The 18,576-nt window shown below is 41.7% G+C and overlaps 1 protein-coding gene across 5 annotated transcripts in view; it reads right to left on the bottom strand.

Annotated features, from left to right (window-relative positions):
* Dag1 (dystroglycan 1) overlaps positions 1-18,576 on the bottom strand; it is a 67,438-nt gene that overhangs the window by 15,747 nt on the left and 33,115 nt on the right. For 4 of the 5 annotated variants that reach the window (XM_075964629.1, XM_075964628.1, XM_075964627.1 and 1 more), the window contains one exon: positions 3,340-3,737. In XM_075964629.1, the coding sequence (XP_075820744.1) occupies positions 3,340-3,618 (279 nt within the window). In that variant the 5' untranslated portion in view covers positions 3,619-3,737. Of the gene's footprint in view, positions 1-3,339; positions 3,738-4,143; positions 4,168-18,576 lie in introns of those variants that run through there. The other variant, XM_075964630.1, reaches the window with a different exon arrangement.

Here is an 18,576-nt window from a genome sequence, read left to right as displayed (position 1 = left end):
GGGGGTGGTTTTGAGCAGATTCAAAATGATAAAATGTTTCTAGCTTTAGTATGAAAACAACTGAAAGGATCAAGATAAAGAACCTTGAGAAGTAATGAGCAAATGATGGCTTGGATAAAGTAGGTACTATTGTCAGAAATTATTTGAAGGTTATCCTAAACAAGCATCTTGGCAGTAAGATCTAAAATACTACTGTTGTTGTTTGTTTGAGACAGAGTCTCAGGTATTCAAGCTGGCCTCATATTTACTATGTTAGCCAAGGATGATCTTGAACTCTTAATCTCCCTGCCTCCACCTCCCATGGACTGGGATTACAAACATGTGCCAACATACTTGGTCTAAAGTGCTTCTTATGTCAGGCATGATGATGCACTAATTTAATCGGAAGAGAGACGCAAACAGGTCTCTGTTGAGGTTGAGGTTAGCCTGGTCTACATAGCAAGACCTGTTTCAAAACAAGGAAAGAAAAACAACCTTATAGGCAACAATATTATTAGATAGCCACTAAAAGTTACATCCACAATGAGTATTAAAAATCATAGGAAATGCAGGTATTGGTGGGTGCAAGCCTTTAATCCCAGCACTCAGGAGGCAGAGGCAGGCAGATCTCTGTGAGTTCAAGGCCAGACTGGTCTACAGAGCAAGTTCTCAAACAGGCTCCAGAGCTACACAGAGAAATCTTGTCTCTAAAACCCACTAAAAAAAAAAAAAAAGGAAGGAAGGAAAGGAAAGGAAAGGAAAGAGGGGGAAAGAGAGAGGGAGGGAGAAGGGAGAGAGAAAGACAAAAGGACACTTATTCTCTTACAGAGAACACAAGTTGAGCATCCAGCACCCATGTTGAATGGCTCACAACCACTTCTAACTCCAGTTCTTACAGATACAACATCCTCTTTCTAGCCTCCTCCTGCACCCACACCCTTGGCGTTCACTCACACAGACACACATGTAAAAATAAATAAATCTTGGGTCTATCTAAAATATGTTTATATGTAGTAAAAGTAGAAAATGGCAGAAACCACAAGAAAGTTTTCTCTCTTCCACATACTTTGCAAGCCTATGTAACTCTTAAAAATTTGTTTTTAGATTTACTTTATTTCATGTGTATGAGAGTTCTCCTAGCATGTATGTCTGTGTACCACATGCATACCTTGTGCTCTCAGAGGTCAGAACAGGGATCTGAAACTGAAGTTACAGAAGGCAGTTGCGAGCCACCATGTAGGTGCTAAGAAGAATTTAACCTGGGTCCTCTATAAAGACAAGTGCTCCTAACTGCTGAGCCGTCTCTCAGTCCTTGCGTTATTATAATCAGAAAAGAAATTCCTTTAACATAGACCTTCCAGTCAGGCTGGTGGCACACACTTGTAATCCCACCATTCAGTAGGCAGAGGCAGGAGGATCATAGTTCAGAAGCCAGTGAGACTGTGTTGGGAGTATTATTTTAAGGTGTATCACTTTTATGTTGCATTTCTTTAATTCTGTGAAGCTGTGTTACTGTGCCTGACTAAAACACGTAATTGTCTAATAAAGAGGTGAACAGCCAACAGTGAGGCAGGAGAGAGAAGTAAGGAGGGCTGTCAGGCAGGATAAATAGATGGAGAAATCTGGGAAAAGGGAGGATGACTCCAGGGGCCAGCCACCCAGCTACACAACCAGACATGGAGTAAGAAAGAAAAGGTATACAAGACTAAAGAAAGATAAAAGCCCCAAGGCCAAAGACAGATGGGATAATTTAAGAAAAGCTGGCAAGAAACAAGCCAAGCTAAGGCAGGGCATTCATAACTAAGAATAAACCTCTATGTGTGATTTATTTGGTATCTGGATGGTGGGTCCCTCAAAAAGAGCCAAAAGAGTAAGAGCAAAAACAACCAACAACAAGACTATCTCCAAATAAGTAAATACTTTTTCAAGCTTGTTTTACAGGTGAGGATGTCACAGCTCCAAGAATAAAGTCAAGCCTTACCTTTCCAAATCCTCCACCTATAACAGCCCTGGTTCTTAAGAGTGGGCTGAATTTTCAAGCTATTGTTCAATGCCAAGGATTCAAAAACAGAGTCTCACGTGTGCTAGGCAAATGTTCTATCACTGAACTACACCCCCGACCCTTCATCTGTTTTCCCATAGGCTCACCAGCTAATAAGTTGTCTGTTCTCTACAGATAAATATGCTCAAATCAAATCCTGTTTTCCCAGTAAAAGCTCTTTATGCCCCTGGTGAATAAGCTTGTTACATGTCTCTGCCAGATACTACAAATATCTAGCTCACTGTATCAGTTCAAGATACTTCTGGTCAAAATTAATCCATGTAAAACATTCCAATAACCATTGGAACAAAGCCAACCAATGCAGAGTTTATTCAGAGGGTCACACCAAAACCTAAGCAAGCAATGTATCCTTCAAAACTGCCACTCCTAAGCCGGGCGTTGGTGGCGCACGCCTTTAATCCCAGCACTCGGGAGGCAGAGGCAGGCGGATCTCTGTGAGTTCGAGACCAGCCTGGTCTACAGAGCTAGTTCCAGGACAGGCTCCAAAGCCACAGAGAAACCCTGTCTCGAAAAAAAAAAAAAAACTGCCACTCCTTGCCTAACAGATTAGTATCTGGCTTGCTGGGGTACAAAGAGTTCTATGGAATTCATGTGCTACATGAGCGACAGCCTTCAGAAGTACAGAAGAGTCCAGAGGGAAAAGAGAGCTCAAAGAGGGTAAAGGAGTCAAGGACCACCCAGATGAAAGGGAAAGAAAAAACAGATTTACCTCTCCATGGTAAGACTGGCATGGAACAGTCAGCCTAGAAACCTGGGTCTGTGTATCAGAAGGACACCCCTGAATTTGTAAAAGTTTCAACCAAGAGCCTCCATGACAGGGCTGCTGGGCTGGGGTGGAGAGTAGTTAAGTGCACTTGTGCTTCTTCCAGAGGATCTGATCCAAGTTCAGTTACTAGCATGCACGTGGCAGCTTATAACCATCTCTAATTCCAGTTCCAGGAAACCCAACATCCTCTTCTGATTTCAGTGGGCACACATGACACATACATGGTGCACATACATATATGTAGGCAAAACATACACATAAAATTTTAAAAAAGAAAAATGTACTTCTGGGCAGGTTTCCAAGCTTACTCATTAAGAGTAATAGTTTCAGGCAAGAATGGTGGCCACTGAATCTGACAGCTGCTTCTAACATCTGAAGAACCAGGCACATATGTGGTAGTCATATATACATGTGAGCATTCAGGTCAGCCCCATCTCAATAAATAAGATACAACAAAAAAGGAAAAAACATCAAAACTAAAATAGAAGACAGGAACCCTTCCTCGTTCTTGTTTTTTTACATGTAGTCTCACCTTGATGATTTCTCCACTGGAGGCTATTAAATCTGTGGGAATGCTCACTCGAAATGAGCGCCCAACAACAGCCGTGCCATCAGGAATGCCAACCACAGTGGGAACAGTCTCATGGAAGTCTGAAAGCACTGAGTGCATCGATGCCTCGAGCTGGTTCTTCCAGTCCCTCACGGCCTCTGAGGGTTCACTGGGCCAGTGGGACTGAGCCATAGCCACAGAGAGTAGGAGAAGAAAAGTCCTTCCCCAGAGGGGGTGCAGTAGCCAGATGCCCACAGACATCCTCGTCCCAGGCTAGTGTTTGCTCAGGCCAACAGTCGCTAAGGAAGGAAGGAAGCGATGTGGTCCCAGGCTGGGTCCTCACCCCCTGCACACCTGCTCCATCCTAGAGCGCCCACAGCCTGAAAAAAAAAAAAGAAGAAGAGCAGGTTCAGTCATCAGCAATGCTGCTCCTGTCAAGACTGCACACTTCCCAAGTGTTCTGCCAAGAAGTTCTACCTGAAGGACAAGTCTCTTATTCCTGTGCTCCTCAACAACATGCAGCTGCTTTACACTGAAAATGATTGGTTTCTTAAGTGTAAAATAACACTTATTTTGAAATTTTATATAAAAACAAGATATAAAACACCTCACTAATAATTTAAAGGGACTGTACATACTGAAACCATAGCATGCTGAATCCCAAGAACTAACATAGGACTTGTTTATCAAGTGGCTGTGGTCTTTCTTGCCCTCTGTTCCTAGCAGAGTCATACTAAAAATCTGTTTTCCTCTCGCCCTATAGGCTTCAGGGAGTTTAAGACTTACTTCCTCTGAGCTAGCAGTCACACAGATGATGCCTCATGGGACCTATGGATGCTCTTAGGTAATCAGACATGAGCAATTTCCCACTAAAGACAAAGAGCAAAACCTGCTGTTAACACCATGCTAGGGGGTGGTCTATGCGTGCTTCTGCGTGTGCATGTGTGTGTGGCACTTTTTAACCTAGGTAATGCAAACAAAGTAAATAAACTTCTTATAGAAAACAAGGAGAAACACTAAAGACAATGCAAATCCAAAGCAATTAGTTCCAATGGGGTTTCTGCTATTTTAAACATTGCTATTAATTTTCTTATTCATTACACCTTTTAACTAAAATTAAAGAGATAGAGTCCAATCCCTGCCCTCAAATGAAACAAAGTTTAGAGTCATGTCCAGTAGTCAAACATAAAGCTAGTATGTTTAAGGCTGTTAAGACAATGGACTAGAAGGGGAGACTCACAAACCAACTTCCAAGGCACTAGAATAAGCAATTATCTAAGCAAACAACCGAAGTTAAGTTCCTTCCTCAGTTCTCTATACACACAAGAGAAACTACCAAATTATAGATACGATGTAAAAGACAGGCTTTTTGATACCTTTAGAATACAGTAAAAACTCCACCACTTTTAATCCCAGCACTCAGGAGGCAGAGGCAGACAGATCTCTGTGAATTCAAGGCCAGCCTGGTCTACAAGAGCAAGTTCTAGGGCAGCCAGGACAGTTACACAGAGAACCCTGTCTTGAAAACAAACAAACAAAGAATATAGTAAAACTACAAGGAAAAAAAAGACATTAGACTGTATAAAACATCTTAAAGGCAATTAACTGGGACTAGAGATGGTTCCTCCATTAAGAGCACTTAGGTCCTGAGTTTGGTTCCCAGCACCCACACGGTAGCTCACAACCATACATAACTTCTATCCCAGGAATCTGCCATCTTCTTCAGGCCTTCACAATGTACAGGGCATGCACACGGTGTACAAACATACATGCTGGCAAACATCATACACATCAATCTTTTTGTTTGTTTTGTTTTAAGACAGGGTTTCCCTGTGTAACCTTGGCTGTCCTAGAACAGCTCTGTATTCCAGGTTGGGCTCCAACTCAGAAAGATCCACCTGTCTCTGTCTCCTGAGTGCCGGGATTAAAAGTGTGTGCCTTTCCCCACCCTCCAAATCCCCACCCCGGCTCACATTCACCTTTTTTTTTTAAAAAGACAATAAATTGGATTTCTGGGGAAATGGAGTAGATACTGTTTTCCCCAATATTTTCCACAAAATACAATTAAGAACCCTATATGCTGATGGAGGAAGGTCATTGGTTAATTATAATAAAGAAACTGCTTGGCCTCATAGGTTAAATATAGGTGGGTGGAGTAAACAGAACAGAATGCTGGGAGGAAGAGGAAGTGAGCTCAGACTTGACAGCTCTGACGCCATGCTCCCCTCTCCCAGGCAGAGGCACGCAATGAAGCAAGCCGCCAGGTCAGACATGCTGAATCTTTCCCGGTAAGACCGGTGCTACACAGTTTATTAGAAATGGGTTGATCGGGATATCAGAATTAGCCAGTAAGGGCTAGAGCTAATGGGCCAAGCAGTGTTTAAAAGAATACAATTTGTGTGTTGTTATTTCGGATAAAGCTAGGCGGTGGCGGGAGCTGGGTGGCGGAATGCAACCCGCAGCTCCTACTACAATATGCTACATATGATATAAATGAATATAAAAAGTGAACAAAGGGCAAAAACTAAGGAACTCAGAACAAGGCTCACAGAAGCGGTAGTTCCTTGAGTTTTCTTTTTGTGTTGTGTATTCTTTTTCCTAATTTGAAAAAGGGCAGTGGAACTCTAACAGTCAGGAACTCTGGGCTTGGGACTTTTATCCTCCTTTTGCTTCCAAAGGTTGAGCACAGACTTTGCACATAGCTGGCAGGTACTTTAATGCGAAGCCACACTCCAGCCCAGAAAGGCTAGAAATACAGGCCTGGACCACCACACTCAACTCTTCTTAATTTTTATTTTTACCTTTATTCATCTTATTTTGTTTTATTTTGTTTGTTTTTTTTTTTTGAGACAGGATTTCTCTATGTAGCCCTGGTTAGCCCAGAACGTACACCCAGCTGATTTATGAGTGGCTTGCCTACAAGTATGTGCACCACATGCATGCCCGTGTCCTTGAAGGTCAAAAGAGGACTTCAGATCCCTGGAGCTGGACTTATGGATAACTGTAAGCTTCCATGTCAGAGCTAGGAAATGAACCTAGCTCCTCTGTAAGAGCTACAAGTTACCAAAATCACAAAAATAGGGAAGAGTATGTGGTGCTGACAAATCTGGATGTTAGATACTCAGGTATGTGTGACATTAGTCTGTTATCTACTGATTCCTGGCATAATACAAACTAAATCTTCAGTTGACTCCCAAGGGAGGCATAAGGAAAAGAAGGAGAACAACCACCAGTTTGAGCCCAGCAGATCAGCCAGGGCTATGCAGCAAGACTCTCTCAAAGAATGAAGCAAGGGCCAGCAAGAAATACCTCAGTGAGTAAAGATCTATGCCAGCAAGCCTAATAACCTAAGATCAATCCCCAGATCCTCTATGGTAGGAGAGAACTGATTCCCACAGTTGTCCTGTTGTGTGCCTGAATGCATGCACGCACACGTGAACACAGGGTGGGGGGGGGGTTAATTACTTAATTAAAAAACGTAGGCTGTGCATAGTGACACAGGCCTATCCCAGCACTGAGAAGGGGAGCTAGGAGGACTATAGTGTTATCTTGACTATACAGGAGTTGGAGGCTAGTTTTGTTTAATTCCTTTGAACTTTAATCTCCCATTTTCATGTGAGTATTGGGAAAACTTCGAAATGGTAATAATTAAAACCCAAATCTGAACATCTGGATCTTCTGGCCAATTTATTACACCCTATTCATCATCCTATCTCTTTGTCTACTTTCCTCCTCTGTTTCCCACTTGCCTGTCCTAACCCTGCCCCAGTTGCTGGGCTGGGGTGTGGCTCAGCAGTAAAGTTCCTGTCTAGCATGGGCAAAGCCTGTCTCAACCCTGGAAGCACCAAAGGGAAAACTCAGGACTGGGCGTGCACCTAGTGGATAAATGGGGAGGGATGAAGACTTCTTATTTTTATTTTTCCTACTTTTTTCTTTAATTTAGCTCATCTACTTTCCCATCCATTAAGTCCAGTTCATCTTTTACTTTCCTAATCTGATTCTTAATTTTAAATTCTTAGTGTATTTGAAAATAGCATTGATTACAAGTCACACCCTTCCCCACTAAAAGCATAAGCTCAGTCTACTATCTGTGCTCACATGACAACACGGGGTGTGTGTCTCACAGGCATGATGAAGTGCTCTGCATTTAGCAGTCAGGCAATGTCCAGGGTACAACTCCAACTACTGTGGGCTAGTTTTCCATGCTCTAGGGAGAAAAAAATTGGTTCTGCAACTTGGAAAAAAGTAGCCTGTATGTCTCTCTAATGCTGGTTTTCTATAAGCAAAGGTCATGCCTGCTTGCACAAGAAACCTTGTAGATTATAGCTACATATCTATATTAAGTTGTTTCCCTGGAATAATTTTTAAATGTGTGTGTGCACCCATTTTTTTTTTTTTGCTGAGTCCGGGTTTTCTGTATAACTTGAACTCACTTTGTAGACCAGGCTGGCCTCAAATGCATAGGATCTGTCTACCTCTGCCTCCCAAATGCCAAGATTAAAGATGTGCGCCACCAGCGTCCAGCAATTTTTTTTAAGTATTTCTTTATTGGGGAGAAAGGATGTGTGTGCCACATGTATATGGAAGTCAGAAGGCAACACTTTGGAGTCTCCTTCTACCACGCGGGTCCCAGGGTTCAAGATTAAACAGACTGACACCAAATACTTTTACCTATTAAACTATCTTACTAGCCATACGGAAAAAAAAAATTATACAAGCCTCAAATGCTCTCTTGGTCACTACAGAGATCCTATCCCTTCCTTCAGGGAAGCAAATACCCAAGATCAGTAAACATCAACCACTGTCATACAGAGCCTGGTGGCTACAATCTGTTAGGAGAAAGGGTGCAGTGTTCCTGGCAAGGCACCCCTGTTAACACCGCATATATATTTATACCTTCCATGATACCAGACTCAAGGCTACCTGAAAGAGTGTCTCAAAGGAGCTTACCGCTGTCTCTGTCTGGATGCTAGAAGCTATCAAAGTTCTGCCACTAAGGAACGAATGGTGGAAACAGGGACACAGCACAGTGTACACAAAGAAATTTGAGCTCTATGTACCTATCCAACTTCATATAAATGGGTCCTCTCACCAATGGAACCAAATTGAAGACCCGGATATTAATCCACACACTTTTGAACACGTGATGTTTGACAAAGAAGCAAAAAATATCAAATGGAAAAAAGAAAGCATATTTAACAAATGGTGCTGGCATAACTGGATATCAACATGTAGAAGAATGAAAACAGATCCATTATCTATCACCATGTAGAAAACTCAAGTCCAAATGGATCAAAGACCTCAACATAAAGTCAGCTACACTGAACCTCATAGAAGAGAAAGTGGTAAGTATACTTGAACACACTGGCACAGGAGACCACTTCCTACATAGAACCCCAACAGCACAGACACTGAAAGGAACAATTAATAAATGGAACCTCCTAAAACTGTAAAGCAAAGAACACAGTCAACAAGACAAAATGACAGCCTACAGAATGGGAAAAGATCTTCACCAACCCCATATTAGACAGAGGTCTGATCTCCAAAATATATAAAGAACTCAAGAAATTGGTCATCAAAAGAACAAATAATCCAATAAAATAATGGAGTACAGACCTAAACAGAGAACTCTCAACAGAGGAATCTAAAATGGCTGAAGGAAATGTTCAACATCCTTAGTCATCAGAGAAATGCAAATCAAAACAACTCTGAGATTCCATCTTACACCTGTAAGAATAGCCAAGATCAAAAACACTGATGACAACTTATGCTGGAGAGGTTGACGGGTAAAGGGAATACTCCGGCATTGCTGGTGGGAGTACAAGTTGGTACAGCCCTTTTGGATATAAGTAGGGCAATTTCTCAGAAAATTAGGAAACAACCTTCCTCAAAACCCAGCATACAACTTTTGTGTATATATCCAAAGGATGCTCAACCATGCCACAAGGACATGTAGCTCAACTACGTTCATAGCAGCCTTGTTTGTCATGGCCAGAACCTGGAAACAACCTAAATGCCCCTCAACCAAAGGATGGATAAGGAAAATGTGGTACATTTGCACAATGGAGAACTACACAGCAGAAAAAAAATGACATCATCTTGAAATTTGCAGGAAAATGGATGGAGCTAGAAAACATCATTTTGAGTGAGGTAACCCAGACCCAGAAAGACAATTAACATATGTACTCACTCATAGGTGGTTTTTAAACATAAAGCAAAGAAAACCAGCCCACAAATCACAATCCCAGAAAACCTAGATAACAATGAGGACCCTAAGAGACATATATGGATCTAACCTACATGGGAAGTAGAAAAAGACAATATCTCTTGAGTAAATTGGGAGCATGGGGACCTTAGGAGAGGGTTGAACGGGAGGGGACATGCAAGGCAAGGAGCAGAGAAAAATGTAGAGCTCAAAAAAAAAAAAAATCTGTCTCGAAAAACCAAAAAAAAAATCATAAAACACACACACACATACACACACACACAACTATATAAATAAAAAAATAATGGGTCCTCTCAGAGCCTTGACAAAAGGCCCTGGCTCTCTGAACACATATCAACCAGCCATAGTACACAGGGGAAAAGACAAGTTTGCATGGCAGCAGCCTTAGACACTCCCCACCCGGAAACCAAAGAAACTTTAAAGGTATTAGAAGAACTGGAAAAGCCAGATATGGGTGGCAAAGGCCTAAAATCCCAGCAGTGAAGAAGCTGAGACATGAGGATTTCAAATCTGAGGCCAGCTTGTACAACTTGCAAACGCAAGGCCAGCAAGGTTACAACAGGGAAACTTTGCACTCAAAATGCTAAAAGAAAGAAAATGTGTTGGAGGTTTGGGTGGGTGGTAGACACCTGAATTCCACTACTCACAAGGCCAGATTGAGCTACAAAAGTGTTGGTCCCTACAGAACCTGGAGAAGACAAAGCCTTCTGTGACAGCAGTGTGGGAGCAGCCACACAAGCTGCTCACAACTGCCCTAAGAGCTGCAGTGACTGGGAAAAGCCCTAACAATCAAGATACTCATCCCACCCTACTGCTGGGCCTGGCATACATCCAGCATCTAACAGCACAATGAGGCAACAATTCCACTTGAGGTAGAAGGCTATGTGTAGAGGAGACTTCCTCCAAGCTCTTGGGAAGTGAGTCTCAAAATGATGAAAAAACAACCTAGAGAAATCTAGCAGACACCTTTAATCCAAAGACGGGAGTCTCAAATGGGCAGAAGTGATTTTCAGAAGTATCTACAAGATAACCCAAAATATCAAAAAATTACCTTGAAAGTAGATATTATACATCAGTTGTTAAGGATACATGGGGAATAAAATCACTATATAGTAGTTAGCAAGGACACCAGTCAGCTGAGAGAAGTGGAGGGTCCTTCTGGTGCTTCCTATCACTGATACAGAGCCCTATTTAGATGGGACTGAAGCATGTCACCTGATGGGAGGGAGAGGTAGATGCCAGCCAGTGAGGCACCAAGACCTCAGGACCCTACTCTAACTCTGTCCAGATAGCTTTAAGGGCCTGAGAAGTAGGAAGCCTTATGCCAACAGAATCTAGGCCCTGGAAAAAAGGCTCTCTAGCTACTCTGCTGCCTCCTCATGTGTAATGAATGTCCTGTGCTTACAGGAGCCCAATGGGAATACTTCCAACTTAAGTAAGTTCACTAAGTAAACTCACATATCGCATATTCAGCTCACAATAATCCAATCTGTTAATAAAACTCCTATCTACTTTAATCTAAAGACTCTTAAAAGAACAGTTATTAGTTTTTACTTTCTAAAAATAAAGAAGTTGTGAGATTCAACTCATTATTAACCAAATGAAATGTGGCAAAGGCAGCCAATTCTGTCAACTCCCAGGAGCTCAACAGGTATGCTACCTTAAAACAGTACTTAAGCTGTTAGACTGTTACTATTACTCTTGTAATTAAAATGAGATTTTCTTTTTAGAACACATTTATAAAAGAATGAATCCCAGTGCCTTTAATTCCAGCACTCGGGAGGCAGAGGCAGGTGCATCTCTGTGAGTTCAAAGCCAGTCTGGTCTACAAAGTGAGTTCCAGGACAGCCAGAGCAGGTACACAGAGAGAGAGATCCTGTCTTGAAAAGGCTTTTTTGGTCTACATACTCAGAAGGTAAAATCCAGTACTGTGAGTTCAACATTAAAACAAAAACCTCTGAAAAGTTAATCAGTTTAAAGCAGTTCAGCCTAAAGAACTAGCGGTATCTAAACACAATACAAAGCAATAGTGTGAAATTATTTATTTGGACTCCCCATGTGAAAAAGACAGGTGGATTCTCAGCTCCCATTTTAGGAAGGCCTTCAGTACGCCGTGACATTAGATAAAGGAGGTCACTTGTAGACTTTAGTCTCACCTTAGAACTACTCTTGGCTCAGGAAGCTGATGGGGTTTCTTTGCCATGGGGAGCTGGAGTGATTGTGATAAGAGAAGATTACAAGCAATAGGAACATCCAGATCCAATCAATCAGAAGCAGCCATGGTCACATAAACAGAGACTAAAAGGTAAAATATGTGGGAGAGAAAATTGCTACCTCTAAGCAGTAAGTATCACATCTATCTTGTCTATCAACAGGGAAAGCTGCTTTAAAAGCTCCTGTCACTTAGAGAATTTCTTATAAATCCTCACTATCGCAGGTACCAAAGAAACCTACAGTGGGCAGTGGTTTCTGCTGATGGTGGCTTGTTTTCTTTCCAATATCATAGAAAGAAAGCAAAGAACCCAACCTGTATATAAATACACACAGGTACAAACGTGTCTTAAAGGGAGAAAAATACTGTTCGAAGTCCAAAACTAAACAGATATGCTTTACTAGACCATGGTCTGTAATCCAAGCTGATCTTTAACACCCTGTGTGAGAGGCTTACTGAACACTCCATATGCTCTGGTTAAATATTACTCACTACTAACTGGCAACACTTAAAAACTGTTCACATGGTGAATTTTATGGCATGTATTTTTGTTCTTTCTTTCCTGTTTTGTTGCTTGGGAGCCACGGTATCACGTCCAGGCTGATCTTAAACTCACTATCTAGTAGGTGCTGGCCTTGAACTCCTGATTCTCCTGCCCCCACAGTATGTACAACTATGCCTGGCTTCTTCTTTCTTCTTTCTTCCTCCTCCTCCTCCACCTTTTTTAACAATTAAGATTTGTTTTTTTATAGGATTAACATTTGGGATTATAGCCATACCTGCAATCCCAACATTTAAGAGGTTAAAGCAGGGGACCTACTAAAAACTGAAGCCTAGCCTCAGCTATAGAGTGAGATCCTATCTCTAGAATAAATGTTTTGTTGTTGTTTTGTTTTAGAGCCAGGCCTATAGTCCTAGTTACTCAAGAAGCTGAGACAGATGGAATACAAGGTCAAGGCCTGCCCGGGCAACTTAGTAAGACTCAACTTCAGGATTATTAATAAATAAAATGTAAAAGACTGGGAATATAACTCAGTGGTAGAACATTTGTCTAGCTAAGTCTAATTGTCCATTTGGCTGAAGCAGGCAGAGCAGGAGGTGTAGTGGAGGTGGGTGGCCAGACTTGTATACGTAAGTGGGAATGAACCTTCAAACTCATGTGACATCTAAGAATCCAATTAAAGCAAACTACAATTATCTTAAGACAACATAACAATTAACACTTCAGCACACATTTGCTGACTACTTACCCTGTAGGACAGGTACGAGGCTTCAATTACTGAGCAGTCTTACTAAATTTCATACACTATTCAATTAAGATTTTATATGCATTACCAAATCACAAAACATAAGTGGTAACCCATTTAACTAGGTAATCACAAGCCACATAACAATGTTCTAGAGAACATCTATGATGGTGGCGATATAAAATTATAGTGAAGCTGAAAATTTCCTAAAGCCTAACCACAATACAAGGCACTATTTGAATGTTTGTGGTGACACTGGTATAAAACCTATGGGACTGTTAATCAAATAGCAGCAGAGCAGAGACAATTATGTACAGTGCAGAATGTTTTTCTTTTCTAGTACAGTATATCTAATAGTAATAACTTACTAGCTTATGCATTTACTATACTTTAATATGAAGAACTGACTCCTACTTACGAATAAGGAAAACTGAAGTGGGGTACAGCTCTTAGGTAGAGTATTTGCTTAGCTTGTACAAGTCAAAGGTTCAAAGACCTACTTGGAAGGGGGGAAGTTAACTGTGAAACAAAGCAGCCCTGTTGGAGACCCTTCAGGAAGCAGCCTGCTAGGAAAAACAAAAAACAAAACTATATGTAAATGTATCACCTAGGTTTCCATATGACATTCATATAACGGAACTGTCTATCACATTCTCAGCCTATACCCTCACCACGAAACAATGCATGATCATACTTTTCTAAGTAGGTGCTCACTGGAAACTAAAAGTTGCTTTCTAGCTTTCCAAACTCCACCAATTATAATAACCCCCACCTCAACTCAATACTGAGTAGCACTATCCAGAGAGCGAGATCACCAATGTCTGTTGAGAGTCAAGATTGAAGATGAGACTGCCCTGAGAAAAAAGAAGAAAGAGGAGGTCCAATGCAAAAGTGTGGCCACGTTGATTCTAATGTTGCTCTCTCCCCAACAGTATACACGCCAGGTGGGGAACTTATCAGATGTCTGCAAAGGGAAAGGGCTTCCCTTCCATTCCATTCTCCAAATGATCTACTATGAAGAACGGCAATGACCACTTGACTTCACTTTCAAGTTAAAAGCTAAGCTTCCTGGGTTGTTTGGTTGTTTCTCCCATTGTAATACAAACTAAAGGCCATTACTCTAAATGAATACTAACCTGGCTTCAATGAACTGAATTTAGAAAACTGTTCTGGTTACTGGCTTTTCTGACCTGACTAATCACACAGACCTGAGAAAATAAAATGTCAGCATGGCCATCACTCCCAAATCACTGCCCCATTCTTCCTCCACATACCAACACATATTCCCACAGATCATTAGCTGCAATTTTTGACCCTGCCAGTACTCCTGATACAGGCTTGGACCTCAGAAGGGCAATGCCTCAGCATCAAAAAGGATGTCACAGACTCTGTGACTGAGAGTTCATGGACACCTGCTCTAAGATGCCACAGTACCAACTGTTTAAACAAATACTTCAACCATGAATGCTTAAAGCTGTGACAACTACTTGAGCTACCTTCTTTTTTGAACATTCTTAAAGTGTGACAATCATAAACATTTTTTTCATTCCAGAAACAGTCAGATCAACAATCTTGTTTATAAACCAACCAAATAAAACTAGCATCCACTGTCTTTGCCCAGGGAATTTCCTGCTAGAATTCCTCCCCACCCACAAACAGTTTGATTTAACCGGCTCTTTTACTTGCTTCAGTCTTATCACGGCTGCAATTTCTGAATAAGCACTAACTTTTCTATATTAGGTTCATACTTCCAAAAGGCAAAATAAAACAGCCAAAAACAGATCCCTGTTTTGCAAAACTCTGTCACTATGGCTAGATGTTGAAATGGTGGTCAGGCCAATGCCAAAAAGGAGGACATCTGGCCTCAAAGTCGGGCTAGCCTAGAAAAGTACCGAACAGCACAGCTTCTAGTAAACTGTAGAAGGCAAAGATTCCCAGGTCAGGTCCTGCCAGCTCTCAAACTGGTATGTCTTCCTCAGTAGAAGATGCTGTGTAGCTTATTAGGAGCCAACAATAGCACAGACCTACAGAAGTGTTCAGTGTAGGTACCTATACCAAGCAAGATCCACACGCTGTTATGGCTTGAACCTAAAACATCCCCCAAAGGCTCACTGTGTCAGATGTCTGGTTGTCAGCTGATGGGTATAAGGAAATGATTAGATCAGGAGGGCTCAGACCTGATAAAAAATTAACCCACTGTTGAATTCATACCCTGATGGTATGACTGGGAGGCAGTACAAACAAGGAGGCAGGCCTGTTTATAGAGGGTATGCTCTGAATGGATAGGTCACATTCCTGGTCTTCTACAGTACTCTGCTGCTGCTCTTTCCCTACAGTAATTTTCCAGCCTCCTATCCAAGGGAACACGGATGGAGACTTCTAAAGGTGTGAGTCAACTCCTTTTCACTGTTTTCAAGCATTTGTCACAGCAACACAAGTCTGACTAACATGAACATCCAACTGCTTCCCTCTTTAAAGTTCTGTTTTGTTATTTGGTTTTGCGGGGTTTTTGGGGGGAGAGGATGCTTCGAGACAGGGTTTCTCTGTGTGACCTTGCTATCCTGGAATTTATACTATAGACCAGACTGGCCTTGAACTCAGATCTGCCTTGCCTCTGTTTCTGGAGTGCCAGGATTAAAGTACCACCCACCTGATAGCCTTCTTAAAGTTCTAAAAGACCTCTAGCTGCTGTCGGCCACACTAGATTTACACCCAGGTTAACATTAAAATAATATATAAAATAAAATAAAATTTAAAAATTACTGAAGGCAGTCCTAGCATAAAGGGGAAAATTCTGTACTTTAGTAATTAAAAACCTAATCATGCACTTTAGAATTCAAAAATTAAAAACTCAAGGCAACAACAGCCGGATGGTGGTGGCACATACCTTTATCAGCACTTGGGAGGCAGAGGCAGACAGATCTCTGTGAGTTTGAGGCCAGCCTGGTCCACAGAGCAAGTACCTGGACAGGCTCCAAAAACTAGAGAAACCCTGTCAAAAAAAAAAAAAAAAAAAAAAAAAAAAAAAGAAGCCGGGCGATGGTGGTGCACGCCTTTAATCCCAGCACTCGGGAGGCAGAGGCAGGCGGATCTCTGTGAGTTCGAGACCAGCCTGGTCTACAGAGCTAGTTCCAGGACAGGCTCAAAAGCCACAGGGAAACCCTGTCTTGAAAAACCAAAAAAAAAAAAAAAAAAAAACCAAAAAAAAAAAAAAAAAAAAACAAAAACAAAAAAAAAAAAAGAAAGATCAATGCAACAATGTACACCTTTAATCTCAGCACTGAGCTCCAGAGATAAAGAAAGATGAATCTCTAAATTTGAGGCCCACTAGGTCCACACAGTGAATTTCACCAGGTCAGCCAGGGCTACACAGTGAGACTGCCTCAAAACAAAGTAACAACAAAATCACTTCAAAAACGCTAAAGGAGGGGGCTGGAGAGATGGCTCAGAGGTTAAGAGTATTGCCTGCTCTTCCAAAGGTCCTGAGTTTAATTCCCAGCAACCACATGGTGGCTCACAACCATCTGTAATGAGGTCTGGCGCCCTCTTCTGGCCTGCAGACATACATACAGACAGAATATTGTATACATGATAAATAAAAAAATGCTAAAGGAATGGAAACTACACGAGATTTGTCTATCAAGGATACAGCTGTGATTCACACACCCCAATTAGCTTGCAGTGGCAACTACATAACAGTTTTCAGAGGTGTCCCTATCTGTTGTGGCATGGGAGGGAGATGTGTGTGCCGTTTCCTTCTTCCAAATAGTCTTGGAGTCTTCTGGATGTCTCAGCTGGGTCACTGTTAGACATGGATGGAGATTCATAATCAGGACATAAGAGTCTTACCAGGCCCAGCCTAATTCTCTGGGTATTTTATCTGCACTCCTCACTGAATCTTTAGTTGGCTTTGGGATGGAATACTCGAGTTCAAACTTAGGGCCTTGTATATGGCATGCAAGCACTTTCTTGCTAAGCTACATCCTTAGCCCCATTTTATTTTTATTTTGAAACACAATCTTGCTAATTTACCCAGGCTGGCCTAGAATTGATCTTCCTATCTTGACCTCCTATTTTAGCCTAAGTATTTAGTCTAAGTGTGTATCACCAAACCTACTTCAACTGGCTTTTAGGTGTAGCACACAGGTATCCTGAAGATTTTATTTACGTGTGTGTGTGTGTGTGTTTGAGAAAAAACTAAAGGCCGGAAGCTAGGTTTGATGCTGCATGGGAAATGAAGGCAGAAGGATCAGAATTCTGTTCAAAGTCACCCTTTGCTACATATTAAGTATTGAAGCCAACCTGTGATCAGCACTTTTATTTAAAAAAAAAAAAAAGGCTTCTTCAGAGCCGATTTTCTTGTCAAAAAAGAAAGCAGGATCCCAGACTTCTGTCAGCCTTAGAGCACAACCTGTTACATTCCAGACACTCAGGAGGAAGCCAGACGCCTCTGAAACAAGAAACTAAACATTTACCAGTTACCAAAAGATCAGACAAGGAGTGTCTTTTTTAAAAACTAAGTTCCTTCAATAAATTAATAATCCACAAAGATACCTCAGAAAGTCACTTGAGACTTCTGCCAAGAGGATACACACAAAAGAGCTAAGCAGTAAAAGAAAGCAAGTATTGAGTTTGCAAACCTATTTCTCACATTACCTCTAACCCATCCAGGGATCTAAAGCATAATTTGCTCTTAAAGACTGATTATCAAACACTAGTTGTTTGGTTTCTTTGTTCTGTCTGATGTTTTCAGGTGTTTGAACCCAAGATCCCACACTATACTACATAAAAGTTTCGCCACTGAGTTATACTTTTTGCCCCTACACAATAAACTTGACAATGATCATGTAGCCACAAACAACAAGCCTCCAAACTCCACAAGCATCTAAGACGGCACTCAAATAGAATTCATATACGCCTGTGTTCATCACTTTCTCATGACTCATGCCTCACCTGTGTGACGCCTCAGGACAAGCACAGAGGCTAGGCACAAATTCTCTGAATCGGTAATACACATTTACTTTACTTAATAAAGGTGAGACAACAGATATTAAAACACTTTCTTAAAAACACAAGGTATCTGGGAGGTGGTGGCATGCTCCTTTAAACCCAGCAGTCAGAAGACAGAGGCAGATGGATCTCTGCAAGTTCAAGACTAGCCGAGTGAGTTCCAGGACAATCAGGGTTATACAGAGAAACCCTGTCTCAAAAGAGCAAAAACAAAACAAAAGATGGGAGGGAGGGAGGGAGGGAGGGAGGGAGGGAGGGAGGGAGGGAGGGAGGGAGGGAGGATTTATGGCTGGCTTCTCACATCCTGCCCTGCATTCTACTTGCACACAAGCAGGGCCATCACATTTCTGCCCAACTCAGAACACTGCACCCATGGGTTCTACTTTTCTTCAGGGCTAAGCTTCATGGTTCTCCTGAAAGATCACTTTTCCTTCACTTCTCTATTCGTATTTCTCCTATCCTGAAATCCCTACCATTACTGAATAATAAACACTCCACAGCAAGCTTTAGTGAACACAGTCAGA

Source organism: Microtus pennsylvanicus, chromosome 3, assembly GCF_037038515.1.
Source record: "Microtus pennsylvanicus isolate mMicPen1 chromosome 3, mMicPen1.hap1, whole genome shotgun sequence".
Taxonomy (NCBI): domain Eukaryota; kingdom Metazoa; phylum Chordata; class Mammalia; order Rodentia; family Cricetidae; genus Microtus; species Microtus pennsylvanicus.
Note: the sequence above shows the minus strand (reverse complement) of the source record. Positions and strands in the feature narration are given on the sequence as shown.